This window comes from Lepeophtheirus salmonis, chromosome 14 (genome assembly GCF_016086655.4).
Source record: "Lepeophtheirus salmonis chromosome 14, UVic_Lsal_1.4, whole genome shotgun sequence".
NCBI classification, from domain to species: domain Eukaryota; kingdom Metazoa; phylum Arthropoda; class Copepoda; order Siphonostomatoida; family Caligidae; genus Lepeophtheirus; species Lepeophtheirus salmonis.
The window spans coordinates 27,346,523-27,361,723 of record NC_052144.2 but is presented as its reverse complement, the minus strand read 5'-3'; the positions used below and the strand labels follow the sequence as shown (position 1 = coordinate 27,361,723).

Here is a 15,201-nt window from a genome sequence, read left to right as displayed (position 1 = left end):
CTGGTGCCGTTTCTGAGGTCTAGTCAAGGGTGCTATTGACTCCAAAGGCGATTATATTGAATATTAATAATTATTTTTTAAAGTTCAGCTTTCATTTGGTATTGCTTTATCTTATAAGCAGAGGATTAGTTAATGGGAAAAATCCATTTAAAAAAAGAAATCGTATTGGTTGTTAAATATAAGTCGCACCTTGTACGTTTATCTTTATACGTATTGTATGCAAATGGCAATCACACCCAAACCAATGAATTAATTTTGGTAAAAAAATTTATATAGGTTTTTAAGGCTCAAGCAATGATTCTGGCAAAAAAAAAAAATGGTTTTCAAGGCTATAGCAGACTTATAAAGACATTTTTTTCATTTATTTTTGTTGGACTAACAAAAACTACTATTATGTATTTTTTTTTAAATAAAGAACTTAAAATTCTAAGAGCTTTTTGGCTGCATGTGGATATGTATCTTTGCTCACTTTAAAAAAAGTGATTATAAGATTTAGAGAAGAAAAAAAGAAGAGAGAATTGGACAAAGGTTTTTTGACAATAAAATGAAAGATGAGCGAACGACAATTCAATTTGAATATTTTTTTCTTCTCTAAAACTTATAATCTACAATAAAGAAAGGTAAGCAAAAATACTTACAAACATGCAAGAGGAGTAGTTATTCATTTTTTCTTTTTTATGAAGCTGAATAGTTCAGAAATAAATTTTAATTTCATAATGTCCGAGCAACGCCTGGCAAACATACTCCATCTTCTTTTTTTTTTTAAAGTGTGCAAACAAATATAACATCCAACAATATTAATTCTTTATTTTTTCTATTATATAAATTAAACGATTTAAAAAAAAATATTAATAATGTGCCGAAAACGCCGAGTAAACCTGCTCTAACTTCTGTCCAAAGATATAAAACGTAGAGCTAGAATAATTAATTATTTTTTCTTATATATGAAGCAAAAGAGTTCGGAATGAAATTTTATTTACGTAATATCCGGGCAACACCGGGCAAACTCTATCTTTCTTTTTTTAAGTTTGCTAAGATGCATAAAAACATGCAGGAAGAACAGTTCAGAATTAAATTTTAGTTTCCTAATGTCCGGGCAACCCCCGGTAAACCTACTCTAGTATATCATGGAATTCCAGACACATGTAATAATCACGCATACTGCGTAGCTTCAATTTCTTTATTTCTCCCCTTGAAGAAATATAGTCAAAACGACATTCGACTTTTTTCAACGAATCACTTCTTTTTTTATTACCCTCATTTGGGAATAAAAATTACGTGCAATCATTTCAGATCTCCAGAATTACATCAAATATATGCAAATAAATTGACTATTTTTATATTTCTATGATGAAATTTTAGCTATAGTACACAAACACAAATTTTAGTAATTTGTTACTTAGCAATATAGTTCAGTATTGAATAAAATACTGTGTAGGATTTTAATATTATGAGATATACTCACAGGGGCGTCTACAGGATTATATTATGAGGGGGTTGGTTACAAAAAAATAATTTTTGGTAAAAAATTTCAAAAATTATTTTTGTTTTTTAAATCCATAGTTATTTACAAAAAATTACATTTTTTGTAAATAAGTTCAAAAGTTTAAGTTCTGGCTCTACTGCATAATTTGCCAGAATGTCCTTCTTTATGAAAATAAATCTTTAAAAAAAATTTTACACCTATTTTTGCATAAATTTTTTTCATCTTGACAAAAAATTTCTTGTAAAAAGCAAACATTCCTTAATTTGGGGGGGATTACAGCCCCTCCAGCCCACCTCCTATGACTTATGTATTTATAACATGATAGTCTTGAAGTACTTGAAAAAAATATATAGCAGTTGGTATGATGGACTTATTTGGCTAACTACCAACAGATTTCGGGCTTCTTTTTCCTTTCATTTTTGGAGAAAAGCCTATGTGATACAATAAAATTAAGGAAAACTATGACCTATAGCCTTAAAATTATAGTCTGTACCTGAATTAAATAAACAACGAATTTCACATTCAATTAAATTTTCCCAGTTATTGATGTACGTAATGGTATTTGTAACACAATTCATGGCTCAAAAAGTTGTTGCAAACGGTATGACTGAAAAGAGTACACATTTAAATTTAGTCGTATAGACTTTTGCAAATTTCCACAAACATACATTTTGTGCAAATAACTCTCTACAACATCATTAATTTATTGAATAATTATAGGAATGTTGAGTCTATTCTTTATCAGCACAAACAAAGAAATAGCCTCATTCTACGTAGGGGGGGGAAGGGGGTATATACTTTAAATGACAAGGTTTCCAAGTGACGCCATTATCTTTGCTTATATTGGTAAAACATTAAGGATTGAAATATTCAAAGAAATAGTTTTTTCAAAAGATTCGGAACTTTACATAAATATTTATTCACAAAATCTCATCTCTATTTTGACAACATGAGTTAAAAATGATTATTTTTTTAGTTTAACAAATAAAAAATATTTATACTTTGACTATATGTTTGTACATGATATATCTTATTAAGGTTTCATTGGCAATCATGTACTAATTAATTGAGTAAATGCGTACATTAAACCTTATAAATTGAGCATTTTTCAAAACATGTGTTTTCTCTTAAAAGATCTTCTATTTGATAGTTTGCTAAATTTTCTACTTATATATATACAAACATGATAATATTTTCTAATGGTAATTAAAAATTAAGAGACTAAATCCTATATAAATTTTTGAAACTTGCCTAAATAAAAAAATTTGCGCTAAAAAATATCCTAAAAAACAAGAACTAATAACTATATCAAATAGAATTACTCAAAATCAAACGCATTTAGAGGTACACCAACAACATAACTAAAAATATTAACCTTAAAATAGATTGAAAGATCTTTACATACACAGAATGATTAATAATTATATCACAGTTTAGGAAATGACTTGTTGAGCAATAATCAAATTATTGGTCATTTGCATAAAAATAAATATCAGCAGGTGCTGAGTTGCTTCTTTCAATATTTTCTAATTGTCCAGAGAAGGATTCATAAGGGTCCAGACTTGGAAAGAAGAGACTCCCTCCTCCCATTTCGGATACAGAATTATTTGGAAGAAAGAAAGATCCTTGATCACAGCTGTAGGACTCATAAGACGGAGGAGGAAGCATGTGGGGTGCTTGTACCCAGGAAGTTTCTTGAAGAGAAGAAGGTAGAGGAGGTTCAATTGGTTCTTGATGTAGAAAAGAGGGTTCGTTCCCATCATGAGTTGTCGTCGTTGTTGTTATAGAGATAGTATCACAATGTGTTGAAATTTTATCAGGCAACTGGTAACGAGGCGATGATTCTTCTTCATCTTTGAGATCAGTATTAGGAGGATTTTTTACGGCAGAGGGATTAGGTGTATAAGAATGAGATGAGTAGTCATTTTTACTACTCCCGTCCCCACCACCACCTGTACCCATCAATGGAGCGAGTATTTCAGCTAGGATTGGAAGCTTTGTATCAGACGGTGTAGGAGATTGCTGAGCTTGGCAGGCACGAGAGAGAGCCGGAAAGTCAAATTTATACGTGTATCTTTTGCCAGGGACTTTGGTTAAAATATCTTTGTCATAATAGTACCTAATAGAGAAATAAAGAAATAAATACAAAGGTTAAAACTTTGTTAGTAGCCTCGGAAAGGAAGAAAATATTAATTCATTTCTTTCATTACAAATATGAATCATCTAATGGGCTTAAATAAAATAAAAAATATGGTATGATTCATAACTCTTCTTTGAGAAAAATTGAACATATGACTTGAATTTCAAAATTGGGGTGGGGTCAATTTCCACCCTTTTTTTTTTGAGGGTATTTCTTAAGAAATGAAAGAGAAAATACATATAGAATAAAAAGCTCTAGAATGATTCATAAAAGATTCCTAAGAAAAACTTTCTACAATCATGAGTAAGGCAAGTACTCGGGCCAAGATAACAATCGAGAGAACATGTATGAAGGTCATACATACATAGGTATGTAAACCAGGAAATAAAATTAAAGTCTTACCTTAATGCTCTGCTTAGTTTATCATAATTCATATTTCCTTTAGCCTTTCGTCCTCCCCACTTTTTAGCAACCTCTTCAGGATCTGAAAGACGAAATTCACCTTTCTCACCACACCAAGATATGTAGCTCCCATGAATTTCAGGCTCTGATAGCAGTTCCAAGAGGAATTGCCAGAGTTGAATCTGTCCTGATGATAGGTTTGGATTCAAGTATTGCCTATAGTCGTCTTCATTAACTGAAATACAAGAACATGAAATCATCAAATTGTATAACTCGGCACTAAAGTACAATAATTTAAAAATCGAATTTGATATGGCCCCTATTAGAGCGTTTTCTAGTGACAACAGCATTGTTGATGTTGGCTATTTTGGAGGGACTAAAAACAAAGTTTTATACGAATAAAACTCTATTTTTTATTAAGATTAAGGAAATTGCTGTACTCCTTCTGTGTATTTGGATATCGAAATGGGATCAATAAATCTTACACATTTACTGGATATCAAAAATCAAAATTTATAGGCGTCAAGCATGATTATACATATATCCGATCCTAATAAGTATTAAATTTATCTTCATACTTCATTCTAAATTCTTATTTACGTAGTTTATACAATAAATGAACTATTAAATTGGCGAGAATTATATGTTTTTTCATACTATCCAACTTTTCTCGTCCAAGATGAGTCCAAAACAACATTGATTTAAAAAATATATCCATTTAATGGCGATTTTAAATACCTACTTACTATATATTTGACTTAGTCAAATATGACTATTTATCATTGACATCAAGTCGTATTAACAAATGTAAAGTAGTATATATTTGTAAAGCCACTTGATGTAGCTTAATCAATATTTATAGGAAATTTGTTCATTTTATGTAGTAAAATATCAACATAAGTCCTCAAAATGGCGTCGCCTTTAATTATAATGCAATTTGTTTTGTCTGTGAAAACGCTATATTTGTACATTGCTTATTTATTTTAATTCTACAAATAATAAATCAATTCCTAATTAAATGACTATTAAAGAAAGCAATTATTCAGTATTTCGTCATGGATATTACAATTATACAATACAATACAGGTAAATAGGATAGGTAAAACAGAAAGAACAAAGAGAGTCCTTACCTAGTTCAGAAGACGTAGAAGCCACAGGTGATGGCTGGGGTGTTTGTGTTGAATTAAAAGGAGGAGGTGGTGCCAGAGGGAGGGACGATATATCTTCCGAGTCTGCAACGCCCAATAAGTAACATAAGTGCCTATACAATATTATACCAGAATGACTATCACCCGTCAAGTTTTCGAGATCTACCCTAGTAATAAATATTTCTATTATTAATATGTGTATATTATTTTAATAATCATTATTAAAATTATCTAGAGCAGTGGTTACCAAACTCTCTTTAAAACAGTGGTTCTTAGAGGGGGAGTAATTTTGGACGTTTTGAGGGATGGGGAATAAGTTTTCATAAAACACCATCTATGTAAAAAAAAAAAGAAGACACTTACTTAAATATTCTTGTCAATATAAAGATTTTTTTAAAACCATTACATTAATTAACTTTTATTAAAAAAAGGCCATTACTTTTCTTAGCAAAAACTCTGGGATAGAATGACTTCATTGTAATTCTGAAATTGGTTAATGGATGTGAAAATGTGAAAAGAATCACTACTTTAAGAGATATGTGGAGATATGACTCGGGAGGGGGATACAACCCCAGATAAAAAAATTAAAAATACATAATTGAAATAACGACTTCATTTGGTTGGTCTTTGAATATTGTCTAAATTGTGTAGAGCCAAATTAAAAAAAAAAAAGAGATGATTGTAGGAGCTAAATTGGAATGCTCTTATAATTTAGTTCTCCCTAATATGAAAATTCTAACGTATCAGCAAGCAAGGAGTACTCTAATTTATAGTGGCAGATATTTTTTCTCATAAGCCACCATATTTTTTATGACTTTTTTTCAGACGGGGTTTTTAATCTCCCTAGAATTTAGCCAATATTCACATCCCTATAAATGGGCATGAGCATTGTTTACATAGCAGAGGAAAGTGCCGTCTTGCGTTTACTTTTGTTTAATTTTAGTTTGTTTAGTTTTTTGTTCATCATACAAAAGGGTGGTTCAGATAAATTGGGCAAATATTTAAAGGCTTATAAGCAACGAACTACATGGGGTAAAACCATAATTTTAATATTTTTTTAATGGAATTCAATTATTCCTAATATGCTCTGCCTGTACTTGATAACATCAGCTAAATGGCGATGTAAGCTTTGGCAGACCTGGGCGACTTCGTGCAAATCCAGCATTGTCATTGAACTGGTCCTGGTTTTGCAGTTTTAATTTACCAGCCCACAATGCCAAAAAAGTCCAAAATGTATTCGCCTCAAAATATAATCACTCTTGGAGCCTGGATTTTTGGCCTGCAAAAAGTCTGGGTCAGAACCAATGCAAATTCTATCTATGGGGGAGGTCGAACATGAGAACTGTGCCAAATATCATTTGTCTGTGGAGATCCTGAAGAAGTCAATCATTCGTACAATGGCAAAGGTAGATCCACACAAGATTGCACGGGCCTACTTAAGCTTACGGCGCCGATTAGCCGATGTTATCAAGAGAGGCAGATTAGATTATGAGTAATTAAATGTATCTTTTAAATAATAAAAATATTTAGTTTGTTCGTTTTAAGCCTTAAAAGATTTTCCCAATTTATCTGGATCACCCTGTACAGCCAAGTACAACTATGGCATTTTGCGGATGTTGCTACTTTTTAGTTCACTCAAACTCTATTGAAAAACAAATATGTCTTTTATAATAAAAATATTCATCCTATTTTTTTTATAATAATGACGCTTGTGCATATTTATATTTTCTCAGGTGGTATGCAATCTAAAAAGTTAGGGAACAATTGATCAAAAGATATCAACCCTTATAAATTAACATTTTCAGCAATTCAAATTGACAATATAAACTCAAATTGAATGTATTTCAGACCTCATCCTTAATTCCAACGAAATCATGAAAATGTATTCAATTCTACAATAACATTGAATTCTAGAGAATCATAATTTTTATTTAAAAAAAACCTGATCAAGGACTATTTTGACATTAAGGCAAGTTATCCTTTAATTTGAATCTACAAGAGCGTCTGTAGGATTATATATATATATATATATTTTGGGGGTGGGGCTTAGTTTTTGAAAAAAAATTCAAAAAAAAATTCAAATATTAAATTTATTATTATAAAAATATAAAATACCCAAAGTTACTTTAAAAAATTAAATTTTTTGGGGAAAAATCCAAAAAGCCATAGTTATTCACAGGAAATTAAATTTTTTGGAATAAAAATATGTAAAAATAAATTTTTTCAGAAAAAAAAAATCAGAAATCCACATCTATTAACATAAAATTTAAGTTTAAAAAAAAAATCAATAATTAAATTTCAAATATTAAACTTTTTGGAAAAAATACTTCAAAAATCCATAGCTATTCACAAAAGATGACATTTTTTGGAATAAAATTGCAAAAAAAATTATTTTTGCTCTGAAACAAATTTACCACTATGACCTCCATTCTTTTTTTTTTTTTTTTGGGGGGCTTAAGTATGGGCACTTAGTATATCTATTGAATTAGTATTTTTTTTTTTTTTTAAAGTCAACAATTACACTATTAATATTTATGAATCTATGGAATATTCAACTATTCCATTATCTCATCAGAAGTAATATAAATCCTTCATTTTTGTATTGCAACTTGTACACGAATAAAAAAACATGGGAATGTTATTTTAAAAATAAAATTTATTCAAGGAGCCTACCTATTTAGCTGACTAAGTTGATGTCCGTTGATTGGAAAGTGATCATTATTAATTTCCTTCAATTCAAATTTGAGTTGAGCCCATTTGAGCCATTTATGTACATCATAGTTTGTCCATCGATTGACATCTGCAAATACATTATTATAAATTATTGTGAGAAATTAAATGTTTATTATTAAAGTTTTAACAAAAAAACATAAATAAATACAGAAATAATCCGACCCGTAACACACTGTATATAGATGTCATGTAAAATTAAATCTACTAACAGCCAACAAGCCCAGACTAGGTAGCTGTGGTACAAATATATCTTGTTTCTCATTGGCTAATATTTTTATACGTAGCTTAGCGGAGAGGGGGATGTGTACAGTATACATAGAACATAGTCTCAAGACAACACACCAGGATGAATTATTTCCTTCTTTTTCAAAATTTAATATATCGCGGTAAGAATTCAGCGTTGTCATTGCTCTTTACATGTTAATTGAACGGAAATAGGTTCCCATTATTCATAAAAATAACTACGATTAACTCAACAGAGTCTAGTTTGATGTTCCTTCCTAGAAGATGCCTGGACCAAAGCTATAAAACAAAATGACAAAAGGTGTCATTCCTTCCGTAAGTTGCTGCTTTTAAGATACTGCAGATAATGTTACTTTACTGCTTACTATTCCGACATAGAACCAAAACAGATCTATAGTAGTATCGTCGTAGTAAGAATCCCAGATCATTGTTAGAGGTTCGAGTCTATAAAACCACTTCCACATTAGTTCTTTTTACCGTTCAACATAGTTGGCGGTAGGAGTGTTTCTAGCTTTCATCATTAAGGCGGGGAGGGGGAATGGCTCAAAAATTATCCACCGTAATATAAATTGGTTTTTTATATTAATATATATACAGTGCGAGGCCCTTGTTTAACAATAAATATTGATCGCATGCGCAAGTAGGGCGTTGTTTGTTGTATTAGCAGCTAACCAGAAGTGTTTGGCGTCATTTATAAAAAATGGCATCGATCAACGAAGTATTTGTTCCACAATCGTGGACAAGGTAGATTATCCTTGTTGTGATTCGCGCCGGACGAGAAATGTAGAGGTTGCAAGCTTCTTAATCCTGGATAAGTCCTTTGTCTGAAGAGTCTGGATGTGATAATAAATCAACATCAAAGTGTGCTGATTACAAAATGAGGTCAGATTTTTTTTTTTTTATTACTTTGTTGGGCCTCCAAGCTCATAGAAACTCAACTCTATTGACTTCTTTGTGTGGGAAGCAGTTGAGCATAGCACCAATAGATCTTCCTGTAACACAAAATCTGAGGTGATGTCCACAATCCGGAAGGAATTACAGAATCGGCCAAAGGAGACTATCATCAAGATCTTTATAAGCGCCAAAAATAATTAAACTGAATAATAGTAACTTGTTTTTCATTAAGCTTTCATTAAGTATTGGTTTTTATTACAATTGAATGATTTGTTAAGGGAAACAACCATTTAAAAAATATCGTGCTGGTTTTTAAATATAGGTCAAACATATATATATTCCTTAGAAATTTTTGGGACGTTCAGAAACTTTTTCTGTCTAGCGATGCCTCTGATTCAGGGTATTATGATAGTTAACGGTAATTCAGCAAATACCCAAATGATTTTTTTTTCTATTCGCAGAATTCACCTTATTATTAATTCAACTTAAAGGGTGAATTCATTGAGGTTGCAGTGGTAGTTATAAATACATAGCAGTATACCCCTTGATGACAAAAAAAAAGATTATTACAATCACTAAATTTGAAGAAAAAATGATAACGGGGCATCGTTTCGCTGATTGGTTCATAAGGCATAATTGATGAGCAAGAATCTTCACTAGGCCGCACTGAGAGGATCTTCATTTTTAAACACACGAGAGAAACTTTGTCAATAATTCAAATTACTATGTGGCATCTTTTTTTTGGGACATAAACTTTGCTTTCCGCGTTGGTTTTTCATATTTAATATTATTTTCAGTAATAATTATTGTTAAAAATGCTTTTGAGTTTGCCTAGATACTATGGCCGTACATTTGCAGACAAGGTAAGCCAGACGTTAAACAGTTCTATGATCCGAACAACCAATTATAATTAAATATTTTGAAGTAGGAGTTGTAAAAATCCCCTATTTTGACTAATATAACTATTTTCAAGTAATACAGATAAATTTTATCTAAACTTTATATTTCTTCGTCTTTAAAGAAAAGGAATATTTTTGCAATGCTATTAGAACAAGGTTAACTAACAATAAAATCTTAGGTTAAATTCAGGAATCTGAATAAGTAACCGACTTCTCTCTTTCTGGTGATGTCATTGGGAACATTTATTGGATAAATGTAATACACACATAACAACTAAAAAAGGTAGTAATTTAAATTTGTGTTTTCGATTGATTCTTTATTTATGAAATATATAGTTTTTCAACTATTAAATTCCTGTAATTTGGGTCCCAATGATGTCATCCGTTATGCTTGTACAGTTGCAGTGAGATTTGAAAAATATTGCTGACTAACTATACTCCTTCCTAACATTTGGAAAGGAATTAAGAACCAGGTCAATCTCTATATATGAATGCGGATCAAAAAATGTACCGTTAATTGAAGGAAATAATTGATAGTAAGAGTCGAGATGGCAGAACTGTGCTGATAAGAAGTGGGGGAAGTTTTTCATGAATGATTAAGACAAGTGACGTCAAAGATTACGACGTACAATACGTATGTGTAAACAAACTTTATGCTTTCAAATTTGAGATTTGTATAAGATGCTTACATTGATATATACATTTTATCCTTCTTGAAAGATGCGTTTTGGGGGTCTTCTTAATTCTGTGAGTCTGTTTGATGATGAAATTATCGCCTCCAAAAACGACAGCTAAATCCTTTCCCAGGGATTGTTATTCGTCCAGGGAAAGAGTGTAACCGTCCTCTCTGAATTCGAAATTATGAGTCCAAAATAATAATATAAGGCAACACGGAAACCTCATTAAATAATGATCACTATGTTATTTTTGTAACTGAATGAGTTTTTGTTGGACCTGTTCGCGAATGGAACAAGTGTGAAGGACTAATGAATTTTTTTTCTACATGATGAAACCTATGATATGTAATATATATATATGTTGCTATAGAAGTCCAAATGAGAATGTAAGTCAGACTCTTATATATTTCACCACGTTGTTTAAGAAAAATATATTAAATTTAATAAAGGAAGAGAAAAACACTAAAGATTATTTCGAGAATGAACGCGTAGTAAAAAAGGAAAGAAAAGGAAACATTGCGTCAGAGAATAAATAATAATAATAATAAAAATATTGTGGGCTTACCGGTAGGAACCATGACGAACTTCGTTTCTTCATCTGCTGCTGTTCTTCTTTCAATTAGTGCTTCATCTTCATCCTCTTTCTCATGTTTAGAAGAGCGTTTCCCCAGGAGCCTAGAGGACCTTCTTTTACGTCGCTGAAGTCCGGACTCCATAGCTCCTACATGACCTTGCTGTTTAATCCATGGGTTGTACACGTTGTAGTAGTTGTTAGTAGTATTGGGTAATAAGAGACAGCAAGCTGGAGACATGAGACTATGTCGTCTAGCATAGATAGGTTAATAGTAACACAAAGGGAATCAATGGGAGAAATACACTGAGTCACAAATAAATGTTGTTTTGAACTATGGCCACACCACCCTATCACTTCTACTTGAAGTAAGTATCTATTTATATTTTTCTATTTTCATTTAATAAATTTGCTGTTTTTTGTTTGTCAAGTGGATGATGTACTTTCAGGCTCCTCTCATTTGAGACAATGAAGTCAAAATTCATATTACAAATTCGGGGAGACTTATAGTTATATAAATACTTAATAGTATACACACAATGTTCAATTCTTCTTCAGCAGAATTTAATTCTCATAGAAATACACCGGACGGGCGTGCGTTTGGGGTGAACACTTCAAATTCCAAGAATTGAGAAAATAACGTCATCCTTCTTTTTTCTTCTTCTTTTTTATTATTTAGACAGTTGTGCTTAGTGTTTGCCCGCCTTTTAACTACGAGCACTAGTACAACGTATTCCCAATCTGTGTACCCTGCGTTCATTTTATATGAGAGCTCAATCCGTATACTATAATTATGGGGATATTCCTTTTTTACAAAATCCCTTCCGAAGATGTGTCATTTTTAATCCGTTGAATAATCAAGGAGTCATTAATAGTTACTATTCTAAGGATTTCACAAGAACTTGGTTCTCCATTGGTTATTAATTATACCATTATAGTGGTGTTTCATATACTATAATTCACTCGAAGGGTTCTGTCTCTTTTTCTAAAGTGTGGTTACAATACTTACTACACTTACTCATTTCTCAAATTGAGTGCTTGCTGGGAAGAAGGGCATGGCACTAGGGTAGTAAATATAACCTACTTGGATACAAAGGTAACTTATTAACTTCTACAGACGACACATCTGTTGACGTACAACCTAAAAGATTAGCTTGAGATGAAAATGAGTACAGTTATAATGTCAGAGGCGTCCGCAGTGGGTAGGCTGGAGGGGCTGTAGCCCTCGCCCAAATTAAGGAATTCTTGCTTTTTACAAGAAAATTTAATATTTATTTTCTTAAGTTATATTAAATTTAATACAGTTTTTCAAATTACAAAAAAAAAATCTTTTGGTGGATATCTATAGATTTTTGAAATTTTTCTCCGAAATATTTAATTTTTTGTTAGCAACAGTGGATTTGGGAATCTTTTTTATACAAAATGTAATATTTGAAATTTAAAAAAAAGAGAAAATCCTAGCTTCACCCCAAAATATAATCCTACGGATGCCTCTGAATATTTGTTGAATGCTCACTTGTAGAACTTGATTAAACAGTTTGGGCTCTCTGATAAAGTGTACCTTTTGGGGAATATCTGTTATGTAAAAGTTTTCTTTGCAGATTTTACAAGTTCCAAATAAAATTGAATTGTTGATGTAAGAGTATTTGTAATTAAGGATACTGCAATGTTTGAATATTACACATAGGATGATGGTATTTAAGGTGTAGTAAAAAAGAAATCCATCATTTTTAATGGATTTATTTTTTCTCATAACAGTACTTATATGAGTGTTATACTCGACCAACTCCATTATTTCATCCACATTTTCGACTATCCGCCTTCCAGAGTGTAATGTACCTTTGACATCAAAATTACTGTAACAAATTTGGGAAAACAAAATGTCCCGTGATTGCCTGTTACGATATTATAGACATTCAAGGGCGTCTGCAGGGATGGAGTTCTTGCCCCCCCCACCCACCCAACCAAGGAATTTTTTAATACCACTATACTTTATTTTTTTTCAGGATGATTAAATTTTACGTCCAAATAGGGCTAAAAAAATTCTTAAGATTTTTTTCTAAATAAGAAATGCCATTCGACTCAAATTATGCCAAAAAAATTCCAAAAACCAAAACCTTACCAAAATGCACCCCCCCTCGGACACTATTCACATTTTCAGCCACCTGGCTTGCATTTTCGCCTTGTTTGAAGTAAATCTGTAAAATATGGCGTATTTTATCTTTGCTTGTGCACATTTTTGACGTGCCCTCACACAATACTGAGTCAAACAATCATAAAACTGTTAAAGACATTTTAACACTACGAAATCTTATCTTTCCAACGCAACACAAATATCCCTTATAAAATGCGAGATACCAAAGTCATTTATTGGAATATAATGGATTTATTTTCCTACACCTACTTTTAATGGTGTAATTACTAAATTTTTGTTGAAAAGTATTACATCAGTTATTTCAAGGATCTATCACTCGTAAATACATGTAAATATGGGCCCCAGATCTCAATTGCCTCATTATTATACATATTCGGAGTTCCACGTTAAATGACGAGAACATTTCGGCTTGGACCTTGAATAAAACTTGGATTGGGTCACGTCACTTTTGTAAGCAAACTACAATTTTGGGTTTCCGTCAAATACAACTAGTTGGCATTTGTTGTTTAGCTGTTTGAAAATTATTTAACAGTCCAAATTGCATTAATTTTAGATAATTTCCCTACATAAACTTCAAGCATGAAATTTGAATTAACAGATAAATTTAGCTAACTAAAAAGAATGTTTCTGCTACTCAAAACCACCTCAATAGTACAGCCCCCTACAATTTATAAAAATTAGCTTTGAGAATATTTATTGCATATATTTTTTCAAAGTAAGGTTAAAGATTGATGATTGAGAACAGATTAAATGATGTGTATCTCGTCCTTATCACTTCTAGACCTTCCTTCCAGAATTATTATTGTGCAGTTCCGATGATTTACTCTAAGTAATTTTTATTAGAAGAAAGTGGACATACTTTAGTTTTTAAAATCTGTTTATACAAGTTACAACTTTTACCAAATCGCAAGTTGTACACATCATGTTCACGGTAGAAAATAATTATTTCATCTCCTGTCTATTTTGTCAGTTTGCTCACTGACAAAAGAAAAGAACGGTTTTTAATTTTAATTGTAAGTTTATTTTAACAGTGAGTGACATTATATGAACAAAAAAAAGTAGTCGGAGGAAGAAAAATAATGAAATAACCCCATCAACACCATTCCTGCCATCATGAATGGCTTGAAAATTTATTTTTTGGGAGTGTTTCTCTGCCTAGTGGGAATGATGACTTCATCGATTCGTAAGGAAGATATTCATTCTTTGGGAAACCTTGGCGGTCACTTCCTTCCTTCTGGGCTGTGCATTAAAATTGGGTAGAGTCTTCTGGCATAACAAAAACCTAAAACATACTATCAGGGCAACAAAGAAGTCATTCAAGAAAAAGCACATTAAGGTAAGGAGTATCTTGAATACATTTTCGAACAATTTTATCCGTGGGCAAGGGCTGAAATACTTATTTACTCTACTGTTTATATCTTTTTAGCAATGATAGCTTTGGAGTTTCTAATTCTCCCTGATCTTTGCAAAAAAAAAAATGTGTTTTTTTTCTTTTTGAAAGATGTGATTGTGCAATTACTTTATTTGCACAATTTTACATTAACATTGCAAACATTAAGGAAACTCAATCTTGTATATTTTTTTTCTTAAGTTAACTACTCATCTACCTGTATTATCACAATCATTGTTATCCATTCCTTTTGGTTGTCTTCAACCAAATAGTTGGTTGTAGTTTGTACGTATATAAGCAAACGAATGGATCGTCGCAAATCTTTAATATCTTGCTTTTTTTTTTTTTTTTCTGCAGGTACCTATGTCACAAGGAAAAGAAAGTATTATTTTGCCAAAAAAGTTAGTGAAATTTATCACATTTGCGGTAAGAGTAATTGGATATTATTCTTTCTGACGAACTA

At 31.4% G+C, this 15,201-nt stretch overlaps 1 protein-coding gene across 1 annotated transcript; it reads right to left on the bottom strand.

The window, feature by feature from the left end:
- Positions 1–2,381: 2,381 nt before the first annotated feature.
- Positions 2,382–14,428, bottom strand: LOC121129296 (uncharacterized). The gene is made up of 5 exons (XM_040725003.2): positions 11,188–14,428; positions 7,850–7,976; positions 5,159–5,343; positions 4,029–4,263; positions 2,382–3,605 (listed from the first exon to the last, which is right to left on the bottom strand). The coding sequence occupies exons 1-5, from the start codon at positions 11,432–11,434 to the stop codon at positions 2,951–2,953; spliced, it is 1,449 nt and encodes a 482-aa protein (XP_040580937.1). The 5' UTR covers positions 11,435–14,428; the 3' UTR covers positions 2,382–2,950.
- Positions 14,429–15,201: the final 773 nt, after the last annotated feature.

Coding starts and splice junctions, on each gene's coding strand:
- LOC121129296 (XM_040725003.2), bottom strand. CDS start 11,434: ATGTCTCCAGCTTGCTGTCTCTTATTACCCAATACTACTAACAACTAC. Junction 7,977..11,187: donor GTTCGTCATGGTTCCTACCG/GTAAGCCCACAA, acceptor ATGTATTTGCAG/ATGTCAATCGATGGACAAAC. Junction 4,264..5,158: donor TTCTACGTCTTCTGAACTAG/GTAAGGACTCTC, acceptor CTTGTATTTCAG/TTAATGAAGACGACTATAGG.